General features: G+C 49.0%; 4 protein-coding genes across 4 annotated transcripts; 2 read left to right on the top strand and 2 right to left on the bottom strand.

Moving 5' to 3' along the window:
* Positions 1-41: 41 nt before the first annotated feature.
* BDV27DRAFT_156594 (uncharacterized protein) lies at positions 42-817 on the bottom strand (the record flags this gene model as incomplete). The annotated part of the gene is made up of 3 exons (XM_032072361.1): positions 42-424; positions 479-552; positions 621-817. The coding sequence occupies 3 exons, from the start codon at positions 815-817 to the stop codon at positions 42-44; spliced, it is 654 nt and encodes a 217-aa protein (XP_031928792.1).
* A 707-nt stretch (positions 818-1,524) lies between these two features.
* Positions 1,525-2,238, top strand: BDV27DRAFT_156593 (uncharacterized protein; the record flags this gene model as incomplete). The annotated part of the gene is made up of 1 exon (XM_032072360.1): positions 1,525-2,238. One exon carries the CDS (start codon positions 1,525-1,527, stop codon positions 2,236-2,238), a length of 714 nt encoding a protein of 237 aa, XP_031928791.1.
* A 5,607-nt stretch (positions 2,239-7,845) lies between these two features.
* Positions 7,846-11,017, top strand: BDV27DRAFT_100364 (ankyrin repeat domain-containing protein). Its single transcript, XM_032064261.1, has one exon. It carries the CDS (start codon positions 8,191-8,193, stop codon positions 10,912-10,914), a length of 2,724 nt encoding a protein of 907 aa, XP_031928790.1. The 5' UTR covers positions 7,846-8,190; the 3' UTR covers positions 10,915-11,017.
* A 367-nt stretch (positions 11,018-11,384) lies between these two features.
* BDV27DRAFT_126324 (GNAT family N-acetyltransferase) lies at positions 11,385-12,271 on the bottom strand. The gene has a single exon (XM_032066518.1). It carries the CDS (start codon positions 12,188-12,190, stop codon positions 11,576-11,578), a length of 615 nt encoding a protein of 204 aa, XP_031928789.1. The 5' UTR covers positions 12,191-12,271; the 3' UTR covers positions 11,385-11,575.

Here is a 12,271-nt window from a genome sequence, read left to right as displayed (position 1 = left end):
GCGCAAAGAGAGTGAGAGAGAAAAAAGAGAAAAGGGCTTATTTAACCAAACATGGCCTTTATCCCCTTCTTCGACCAGCGTTTCCACCTTTCCCGCGTGGTCCTAGCAATTGTAGGACTTCCAGCACTCCCGCTGGCCAAGGGAACTGCTGGGGACCCAGGGGGCGCATTGCCAGGTACCTGGGAAGCATTGGAGGGTGCGGAGGCATTCCCGGACACCTGGGAGGCATTGGAGGGCGACGGGGGCGTAGTACTGGGCGCCTCCTGGGGGGCGTTCGCAGGCGTCTGAGATGCATTTCTGGCCTCATGCTGTTTCATCCTGCCTTCCTCTAAGAGGCGAAGACAATAATTCATGTCTTTCTCGCTGGGTTTAACACAGCAACAGCATAGGTTTTCCCCGACAACCTGCCACCACTTTCTTCGTGCTATACGATCTTCATATTAGTATCGATTCTATTCAGTATCATGTAGTATCTTACGCGGTCGTCTATTCAGGAGCATTAGTCGCTCCGCATCGTCAATATTGGTGGGGGTAAACCCCGCTGCAGGATATCTATATAATAGGGGATACTGTTAACCATCCTTCGAACGAAAGTGAAGCTTGTTATAGGCTATACATACCTCTGCTTCGCACGCATTATACAAATACGAGACCAAGAAATCGAAACCCCTATAAGAACAATTGCCAGCAGGCCCAGGGCCGATGACCCCAGATACCACCCCGGGTGTATATGATCACCCCTCGGCGTCCCGGTAGTTAGCGGGTTTGAGGTATCGAGAGGGCTGCCGGGCGTTGGAGTTGTGGTGGTGGTATTCATTTTCTTTGAGTACTTGAAATTGATTCTTCGTTCTTGATAAATTGAACTCGATTTCCTTGTTATTATTTCTATAAGGATGTTTAGAAACTGCTTTGATTATTCTATGTACACGCAGCTGGAAATCCAAACAAACAGTACTTCAAATTTCAAGAGTAACCGGCAGGCGTTACCATGCTATTATGACAAAAATGAGAATCGGTACAGTTTCCTTCAGAATGCAGAAGAATGAAGAGCTCAACCAGGACAGTCTGGTGGGTGTGTACCTCCCTAGTTTGTCGCAGCGTTCGGCATTGGGGGATCAGAGTTAAATCGGTGCCATCGTCATCAACGCCGCGAACTCCCGAGGTTAGTCAGAAGCTAGTTGGAGGATATCTGGGTAGAAGGAAGGTTGGGTTAGCGTAGTATCTCCGTACTTTGGACGGAGGTTGGACCTGAATGCAGAGGTTGGCGGCAGAAGCTCACCATGTACGTCAGGATATAGGTGTACCTATTAGGTTGACAATACGTGAGGAGAAGATTGGCCGGTCTCGGACGTAGAAAGCTAGACGACGATGAAATTGGGGCGATGGAACAATGATGTTGGATGACATATTCACCGTAAAATTCCTCACTACGTTTTACCCTTGCCCATGATCCTTTTCTACATTGTTTTTTTTTTTTTTTTTTACTGAAGCTAACAAACCCCCAATACGTACCCACAGTTAATAATGCCTCTGAAAGATTACCTTGCAAAGAGATTTGAACCGCTTCTCCGGCGTGTCGAGGATAAACTCGAGCAGGGCGGCCACTTACGAAAAGCCCAGCAGCTTCGCCAAAAACAAGAAGATTGGCGTGCCTATCAGCCCCAACTCTGGGAGCATTTTGAATCCTATTGGGTAAACGAGCGTGGCAAGCGCTGCCTTATACAGTACGAGGCTTCCCTACGACTCAAGCATGACACTCTGTTTCAGCAACTCAGTAAGACGCCGTCAGTAGCAGATACCTTGGTGACAGAGATGGAGAGTATTCAAAATGACCTCCAGGGCTTTAATCGTGGTATTTGGCTGGCGGAACTAGAGACACAAACTATACTCAGAGCTTTTCCAGATGGGCCCTTAAAGCGTGCTCTGTGTTGTCGTCGCCGAAACAGTGATTGGTATCTCACAAAATGGCTGCAAACCGAATGTGCAGATATGGGTGGATGTTGTGGGAGAGGGTGTGGTTGTTGCATGAAGCCTCGAAGCTCCAACCGCCCAAATCATCTTGGGCACTGCACAATAGCGTGCAAGTGTTGCGAGGATGTGAGAGGATTTCGGATTGATTTTATGGAGGCTGAAGAGGATCCGACAGTAATAGAGTTTGGCGTTGGGGAGGCAGACGTCAAAGGGCCGTGTGCTTCCTATACGAAGTCTTTGATCAACGCCTATGTCTGGGGGCTTTGATGGCTGTTTACTTCTGCTTATTTGTGCTTTTCCCCCTAGCTTCTTGATAAGAATTAAATACGTTTGTTGCTCTATCATCTGAGCAGGTTCAATTACTGCTGTGGACGGCAATATTGCAGTAAGTCAGAAACGGTCACAGAGCAGGACTAGAGCCCCCGGGCTAAAGGCCTGGGGATTGTTCGTATGAAAATCATCTATTTCTCTTCCCTTCTCTTTCATCTAGTACTAGACATAAAGACGGACCTGTACAAAAGCTTTACCATGTCTTCTGCATCAGGGTCTCTCCCAGAATACGAATGTATACTAGATGATATCCAGGGGTTGGAACTGTCTTGCTCTCTCTCCTAGCTGGGACACGGTATTTGGTATTTGGTAACTGCACCGGCAATTCTTTCCCAGAAACTCCTACGGCTATAAATTACATTAGGAAGGTGTATTCCCTCCCTAGTATTACGATTCACGCAGACGAATAGCGCTCTGACTCATCTCTTTTGTTCATTCTCAAATTTTTCCTGTCGCTCCATTTTCCATCCTGCTCAACATCTCCATCTGTTGTCCATCTCTACCCTGGGGCTTTTCGGCTGCCAACATACCCCATTCCATCTTTCTACCATCGCCGTTGGCCTAATCAACGCATAATGTCTACTATTATGTAGATATCCGGTCGGGGAAATTTGATCCCAGTAATATCGAAGTAACTCCTGATAAGGTATACTCTTTACGATACCTCTGTATCTATTCGGTTCAGCACACACTCATATCTGTGTGCCTTTGCTCTTGGCTCTTTGCTCTTGGCTCTTGGCCTCCTTCCCAGCGTTCATCCGAGGTGGCATCTTGCCATTTGCTTCCTAAGAGCAAAACAAAGGTATGCATTATCTGTACTATGTCGTATCCAGCTTTGGAACAAGGCTGAGAATATGTACTGCTATATAGATACGCAATTGGGGAGTATACTCCCAATACCTTCGATGACTGGAACCGCGCCTATCATCTCACCCGCCCTCCACGTAGGATAATCTCTAATCATTAGGAAAGTCTATACTAATAGCAAGATCTTATAGCACGACGTAAGTGGTGGAGGGTCGAGGGTGAGAATTTCTTTTGTTGTTGTGTCAAACCCAGGAAGACAAACGTTCAAACCCTCCTGATGGAGGAAGGCCGTTTGCCCCCGGCGCCCCCAGTGCCCCCGGTAGGGACAACGGGCTCGAGACCCTCTACGGCCCCAGCAACAACCACAGCAGCAGCAGCAGCAGCCACAACCAGCGGGCCCTTTGGGGGTCCTGAGGCCAAAAAGTACCAGAAACCTTGGCATAAAATATTCAAGAGTGCGAAGGTGGTTTAATACGCCCTCTTCCTTTCTCTTTTTCTTTTTCTTTTTCTTTTCTTTTTCCTTTTTTTTTTTGGCTCTGTTTTCTTTCCTTTTAAAGAAAAGTATATTTTATTTGTTTTTGCCTTTTTTTCCTTTTTGTTTTTAAAAACAAAAGTATAATTACTTTTGTATTTGGATGAAAAAAAGTATATTTTTTTGAACAGTTTCCTCATATTGAGATTATATTATTTAAAACATCGGTTGAATTCTCGTAAATCAGCTAGAAAAAGGAGACAATCTCAAGAACTGCTCTACTGATATCGTGACGGCGATAGCCAAGTCGCGCGACATCAGCTGGGTCTGGTTCATATGACACTGTGTTTCCTCGACCCGAGTAAATGACCGCATCAGGTATCAGCGGGTGTTCTTGATCGAGCGATGGGAGTGTCGCGTTATTACCGACAGCGTCAAAGAACCTCTGGAAATAACTTGCAAAGCTGAGATTCTCGTCACCTAACAGGTAAGCTTTGCCCGACTCGCCGTGTTCTAAAGCACCTGCAATTGCCTCCGATAGGGACTGAGTCGACATGAAATTCGATCCACCAAGTGGCCCGAAGAATGGGATCCCCAACTCCCCTTTGGCGTAGCGTATGTAGGCTTCAAACATGGGCGTACTCATTCCCGGTACGATCCCTACGACGAAGGGGGCCTCGAGAACACATGCATTGAACTCTTTTCCTGCAAGACCAAGTATACCATCGGCAGCCAGCTTTCGAGAGCGAACGTATGCATTGGAATCGATCGAATCTTTCGCAATGCGCGGGTAGAAGCTTCCGATGTAGACAAAGCGCTTCACACAGGCGTCACGCGCTAAACGAGCAAATCGTGGGATGGCCTCGCCATTCACGCAGAGGACATGCTGGTCAAAGTTCTCCCCCTCTGGTGCATGACGAATATCGTGGCCCGCAGCAAAAACAACTGCATCGAAGCCGGTTAAGTGATCTTTTGTAAAGCTTTCTTGGACAAAGTCTCCCTGGATATATGGAAGCTGGATAAGAGCGGTTGTCTCTGGTGGTGGGTGACGACCGGCGATTGAAACATCGTGGCCAATCGACTGGAGATGTAGAGCTGCGTGACCACCGATGGTCCCGGTGCCGCCAACGATCAGGACTCTCATTATAGCAGGAGGTAGGTAGGATGTAATGGGCAAAATCAATCGCAAGTGAGAGTACAATGAGACGGCTCACGAAGCATCGCCATCGTATGGGGTACAAAAGTTCTCACATTGTCTCATTATTTATAATCACATATGAAGCTATGATTCTTCATTTCTCCCCTTCTTGATTAATCAGCAGAAAGAAGTTGTGCTCCACAACGTTGAGTATGCAGAACTTGGCAAGTATATCGTCTCGTATATCTCAAAAAGAAGCACGTGTTCGGGATCGGATCTTACCGAGATCCGGCTTGGCGATAGGCTATTCCCCTTTAGACAAGAAGATGAAGCTATTCACGTTCTTATACATCTCATCGTCAATATTGGTTATAATACATTTATGGAGAAGAATATGGAAATGATCTGATTTCCTAGGCGCTGTTCGATGTGAGGGATACATGAATTCAGTACCATGGGGTTCAGCTTTACATGGTTGTTGACATGTATCTTGGTGCTAACATCTTGCATATATATATCCATCTGAACGACAAGTCGTTAATTCGACAAAGATTGATACCACCAACGAGTATAAGAATGAGAAGAAAAAACAAATATCAAGCAGAAGATAAGAAGTGATGCGTGAATCCTTCGTCAAAAGGACGAAGAATCTCAATGCAGCCAGCTTCCTACAAACGTTCCTCACTTAAAGGGCATTTTTTAGTCGTATACCTCGGCTCCTTGATCCCGGTCTAGAAGTGTTGGGGATGAGCCTCCTGTACCACATACTCAAAATATGAGAAAAAAGGGTGACATTGTTATCAAAGAGCCGTAGGCCACAATCTGGGCACAGCCATACGGAGGTCTGGACTAACAACAGACTTCATGGGGCGTTGCCCTGCCATGGCGAGTTCGTAATCCGTTGAATTCCAAGTTTTTGAACAGCTGAGTTAGACCGTAAACTCTAATTGGTTGGTTATTAATCTGGAATATGAGGCAGCGGTGCAAACTTCGTGCTTTCCAAAACTGCCGGAACAGGTAACCCAACTGCTGGAGGCTAAATAAATGAATATCCCCCTGAGCATATTTCGCGCTTCCCTGATGCGCATCATACACGTCATTGGTAAAGTATACTGGGAGATTAAGGAGTTACGCCAATGTTGAAATAAAGTCGAACACCAAGAATGGGGTTGCGAATTGCGATCTACAAAGGAGGCTCACAACGGCGAGGCATCCCGAGGAGCCCCTTTTGAAAGCACAGTGTGTATATCCCTTTTCTTGCTGTCATGCACAGACCCCCCATGGGGCGATGGCACATCTTACTTCCAAAAAGGCAAAAGGTCGCATTGATTAGCGGTCATTGCCGCGTTCCCCGACCGACACTATGCAACTTACCTGTGAGAGATGATCGACGACACATTGGTCATTATAGTAGAAACGTACTATCCGAATGATTAGTTGAGTTCGGCAGTAACTGCAGATTCGTGCGTCGACCTGAAACAGGGACTAGGCATAAGTAAAGGCTACTTGACGTGAGTGTTCTTCTGGCAACTCGCTTCGTCCAACGACCCACATCGTGATGGGGCATTGTTCTACTGAATTGTCCACAATTAATACTTTTCTGAGGCAGGATTTAAGGGACATAGTATGCTCCTCCTGTGTGCCCAGCTATTCGTGCTCAATGCCTCGAATGCACCTGCAGAAACTGACTGGGCCCATGACCTGAAAACGATGTGGGCCAGGTGGAGATATTTATGGGAGAGCATCATTGGGCGGACAACAGGACCAGATCATGGTCATTTAAACTTCGAAAGATCGATGCATTGCACTCCACCTGATAGTATATCGCTCAACCTGGACGGCAACTGTCATTCGTTGTGGCGTTGAATGCCCAGACGGCTGAATAATCCGATCCACGATATGAATGTAACCCTGCGCTCACCCAATCTTGAGGTAATTATGCAAACCCATGGACGGAAGGCGAAAAGTGTATAAAGCTACCAAGATTCGGGGTTTGAAATCGAAAAGATGCGGAAACTGTGACTAAAGGTTCACTTAAGCCGTGGATAGCGAAAAACAAAGTCTGAAACATGGATAAGGACAAGGATGCGACCGTCCGCCAATCTTCAACGCGGAGATATCAGGGTTAGATAACAGTCTTGGGGTCTTGTCCCGGTGCTCCTTTTTTATTACGGTGCGAGATTTAGTGAGACATTTGGCCAGGGCTTGAAAGTGACGATCACACGCTTGAAGCCCAACTTGAGGTTTAGGGCTTACCGCTAGCCAGCAGTCTAGTTTCAGCGGTTCCAAAGGTTTAGACCACTAGCCGCCACCAACTTTCTTCCCTTCCCTCCGAGATTACCACGAGGCTGGGTTTCTTGGTGGGATAAAAAAAAAAAGGGGTGGGGGTGGGGGGAATATTAATGGGTGAAGTACAAACGAGAATTAAGAGCAAAGTGCTTATTCTTTATCGAACATCTGTGGTGAAAAAAAGGAACAAAATAAGGAGGGTTAGACTACGCATGCTGATACACCGAGGCCATGCTTCTTTGCATTTGGCACCACGGCGCCAGAGGACAAAGTCTGGTTCTCTCCAGGCTCCAGGCTCCACCAGCGCAACATCAACGGCTTTGTCCCTTGATGCACGAAGCGCCCCAGTAGCCAATCTTTCGCAACCATGACCAATTCGGTGCGTCGCGCGGACGAGACTTTCCGGATGTACCCAAACCACTTCACCAAGCGCAGTCTCGAACACGTGCCAAGAAACCCTAAACTTTGTTCGCCAAACTTTCCCCTTGGCATCGCGTCAGATTCTCGCGCATTCTATCCCAGATTGCCAGCAGCTGACGGGATGGTGCCCACTCGGTTTAAAAAATTCTGACCCTGCGGAGATGCAGACGCTCCTTTCCCGCAAGGTAAGGGGGAGCAGTTGTGGTCATTATCCGCGAAGCTGGGAACTGCAAATCATTGATCGTATGCTGTTTGTAAACACAACAGAACCAATGTCGATCGGCTCACTGTCGCGGGGTCAGAATTTGGCCCAGTTTTGAGAAGTAGATTACGTGCACAATACTCGACTGTACGTCTCCGATGGGTCTTTGAGGTCCCAGGATCTTGGTTGGCTCCAGACACAGGATCATCATAGCTAAGGGAGTGCCCACCAGGAACCCCAATTGTTTGACTAGCACATGGTGCCTGCGACGGGTTCTTGCGTGGTCCACTTTCCCAGCGGAGCAACTGGCTAATATCCAATGAGACCAATTCACGAAGGCAATCCCATTTCAGTTGTAAATCGTTGACTCCACCGTTGGGAATCAAACAGGTATCGTGTGCGTTGACGGACTTGATTGGCCTAAGTCTTCCTTTAACCCCGACGTCGTACCTTCCACGAAGAACAAAGAATCCAACAACCATCTGAAACTGGCAACAGGACATAAAGAAACAAGAATACCCCCTTTAGAGATACGAAACATTCTTCCCACCCCGCAGTGTCATGGCTCCTACCCCGGAGGATGCCGTCTTTGCAATTTCTGCCCAGGCAACTCAGCTAGGCAATCGCATCTCCGTTCGGATGCTCGACTACCTAAGTACGGTTCACGATATACCAGATGGCTTTGGTGATCTCTCCAAAGTCTTTCTCGATACATGCCGTTCCCTGTGGACTATCGAAGCTGGCCTCGGCGAGTCGACGACAGCGAACCGGCCGCTACCCCGAATCATTGTTCAGGAGGTGGAGAAGAAGTTTATAGAGGCATACCGTGACTTTCAGCACCTGGACCGGGTCGTGACTAGGCTGATCCAGTACGAACACCGTGGGGCACTGGGAAAGCTACAAAAGGGATGGAACCGACCTAGCCACGAGCTGGGCAAGATCCGGGAGTCGCTCAAGAAGACGATGGAGGCTTTACAGATCAGTGTCCTGGCTTTTCACTGGTCTCTTGGCGATGCTAAGCCGGAAGAATCAGTCGGAGTCGGATACGCAGGGCTCGCTGCAGCACTAGATCGGATGGCGAAGGGGAGGTCGGTGGCTGGAATCAATAAGGCGAAGACGCTAGAACGCGGGATCGCTGAGATGAAGCAAGCACCGCAGGCCGTGAAAACAGCGCCCGCTGGGCCTCCTCCCTCGGTGCCTGTTCCACCAGTACCGCCGAAGCCATCATTCAGCCAGGACGATGTCAGCCGAGAGCCTGGCGTGGGCAGTCGGGGCGGAACATTGGTCGAGTCAATGCCAGAGACCCTGTCGTCGGTCCTCTCGCTGGATTCCCTTTCATTATCGAGCTCTCACCATGGCAGGGATCTCGAGTTATCACAGATCAGGACTCGAAATACAACCAGCAAAGGAGAAGATCGTCCCCACCTCCAGAGCTCTTCAGCATCCACTCTAGCTCAGGAGATAGATGCTAACCCTAGCTCTATCCTGCCGAGTAAAGCATCATACCGGAAACAGGAGTTACCTAGTATGCCGCAACGGACGCCGAGTAATACCAGCGCTGCCAATGTCGGTCATCTTAAGAATGCTTTAGCGTCTGCCGTGCGGGCGAGAAACCATCAATTAATGGAACAGCTGCTGGATAGTGGCGTATCACCAGACATGGGCGAGAATACACATCCCCTGAATGAGGCGATCCTGCACCGTGACATTGAAGGGATGCGCCTGCTGCTGCTTTTTGGAGCCGACCCGAATGGACCAGACAAAGAAGGAAAATCACCACTCTTCTCTGCCGTGGAAGGGTCGTTCATGGATGGAGCGACCTTGTTGTTGAAATACCGTGCAGACCCAAGTCTCATGACTGGGTCTGAGCTCGAGTCTCCTCTTGGGTTGTGCATCACGAGCCTGAAGACGGGTCTCGTCCATGTCCTACTTGCGCATGGAGCAGATCCTAATCATGAGATGAGGAATGGAAGCACGGTGCTAATCGAAGCTATCCGGAAGAAAGCTCCTCAACGTCTAGTCGATCTCCTTCTGGATGCTGGTGCGGATCCAAACTTGAAGAACCGGGAAGGGAAGTCGGCGTTGTTTGAAGCAGTCCAAGCCGACCAAGTGACGATCGTGACGACACTTCTAGACCATGGGGCGAATCCAAACCTCCCTGGACCGGAACATGTTCTCTGGTCAGCCATCTATCGGCCGGCATGTTTGCGAATCCTGATGGCCCGTGGCGCCGATGTCCGAAAGAGTCCGGGTATTATGGAACAGGCAACAAGCATCAACAACATTGATTCGGTGCGCATCCTATTACAAGCTGGCGTTGACCCAAACTCTAAAAAAGACGGCATTTATACGCCTTTATGCTCCGCGATCCGAGACAACCGTGGGGACATCTTTGCACTTTTGCTGGCCAACGGCGCGAACCCCAATGTCATGGCATCCGAGTATCCGGCGTGGAAGTGTGTTACTCACTTCCGGACACACCTTCTTCCTGATCTCGTCGACGCCGGCGCAGACCTGCACCAGCCACCAGGCATTGTCGAAATGGCAGTGCAAGTCAACAACGCAGAGGCGGCGCAGTGGCTGTTGGAGCACGGCGGTGCGAATCCGAACGATCGCAATACGCAAGGACATACAGCCCTCACAACGGCCATTCGTGATAACCGCGTCGATCTAATGGCTCTCCTGTTGGCGCATGGGGCGGACCCCAACCAGCGTGGCCAAGACTGGCCGGTCTGTATGGCCGTCCGCTCTCCAACACTGCTGGAACAGCTCCTCCCCGCCGTGACCGACCTGTCGGCGCACAAAGGGGTCATGGAAATGGCCGTGCTGGCGAATCAGTTAGAGAGTATCAAGTTGCTGCTAGCAGCGGGTGCCAGCGTCGAGTACAAGAATGGCGGGGTTTTCTCCCCGTTAACGACCGCGCTTCGCGAGGGTCACGAAGATATTGTGCGGTTCTTGCTGAATGAAGCCGGCGCAGACCCCAATGCGCCCGGTGAGCATCTTCCCATTGTCAAGGCGGTCCGTAGATGCCACGATGGAGACTTTAAGATGATCGAATTGCTGCTCGAGAAGGGCGCAGACCCGAACAAGACGTATCGGGAATGGAACGCGGTAATGCAGGCCATCGAGAACCGAGATGTGAGGCTCCTTCGTCTTCTGGTAGAAAAGGGCGGAGGTGTGGATCTTGAAAAGCAAGATGAGACTGGTAAGACTGTGATGCAGATGGTGGACGCATCGGGCTGGAGTGAAGCAACACAGCTTCTACTCGACAATGCGCGCAGATGAGGAACTTTTAATGGCCGAAATTATATACCCACTTTTCCTTTGTGTATACTGAAAGATATTATGTCAGAGAGGATATTCGAAATACTTGACCTCGCACCAAGTCAAAGTCGGAGGAATCGTTCCACAAACTTGTCATGGCAGGTTACTGAATCGTCGAAGCCGATACCAACCTGTGACCAGGCAATCTACGACGAGGCCAGCATGATATGTACAATTTTAATGTTGATTTTCCATTTGTTTGGGGAGTAAAGCACCCGAGATTATCGCATGTATACAATCGTTATAAATTCTCTAATTCACAATGCCCCCATATAACGCCCTCATACAGTGATTTGTCCGTCATAATATCGCATAAGCTTAAGGAGCTGTGCAAACAAGAGCTGCCATTAAAGAAGCCAGACTGACGCATCCAGGGTAACATCGCGTAACCCAATATCTTACGAAAAGATGGACAAGGATTGGTGTTGGCCTTTTAACAAGGAATACAGTTAATATTCAATGCGATAACAAAGGTCGTCTAGAAGTAACAGGCATGTATAACTAAATCCTCTGGCAGCGAGAATCATATACATGCGGGTATATTGAAAATGTCCACAAAATCACTCCTTCCAAAGGAATCCCAGCGTAGTTCACAGCACATATAACTTCCCTAGCCCTTCATTCACTCCTCCACAGTACCGGCCCTGATCAGACGAAACTGCATTGTATCTCGCTCGGGCGGTGTCATCCAAGGAAGAACGTAGTCTTTCCTCGTCACGTCAACCAGTTCAAACCCACATTTGCGCAAGACCTTAACAGACGCGTCATTCTCCGTATCGCAATATGCCTCCAACACCTTGAACTGCGGCTTGCACAACCGGTATAATTCCACAAACGCTCTCAAAGCTTCCGTTGCAAACCCCAGCCCCCAAGTCGATCGGTGAAATATAAAGCCCACTTCTGGGAGAGGGTCCGTTCTCCATGTTCCAACCCATCCAATAAACCCCCCATGCGCCAAAAGATCATATGGCTTGTAATCATCGGCGCCTTCTTGACTCCCCTTGAGCTGATTGGAGATGTCATCCAAGTCGGTATCTTGCCGAAGGAGTACCGCATAGTTCTCACCCATGGGGTTCGCGTCGAGTAACAGACTGGACATCCACTGTCGGGAATCGTCCAGTGTCTTGCATGGGCCGTGGGCGCTCCATCGGGTGGACACTGGGTCGGACCAAATGGCGTGGTAGCCAGCCACATGGGCCTCAGTTAGACGGACGAGTTGTAGTCGTGCTGTCTGCATTTTTTTTGAGGAGAGGCGAATGGCGAAGTTAACAGGATGGCGATGTACGATTGTATGGGGTTCCAGTCAGAGAAAAAAGAA

This window comes from Aspergillus caelatus, assembly GCF_009193585.1.
Source record: "Aspergillus caelatus strain CBS 763.97 unplaced genomic scaffold BDV27scaffold_63, whole genome shotgun sequence".
Classification (NCBI taxonomy): domain Eukaryota; kingdom Fungi; phylum Ascomycota; class Eurotiomycetes; order Eurotiales; family Aspergillaceae; genus Aspergillus; species Aspergillus caelatus.
Note: the sequence above shows the minus strand (reverse complement) of the source record. Positions and strands in the feature narration are given on the sequence as shown.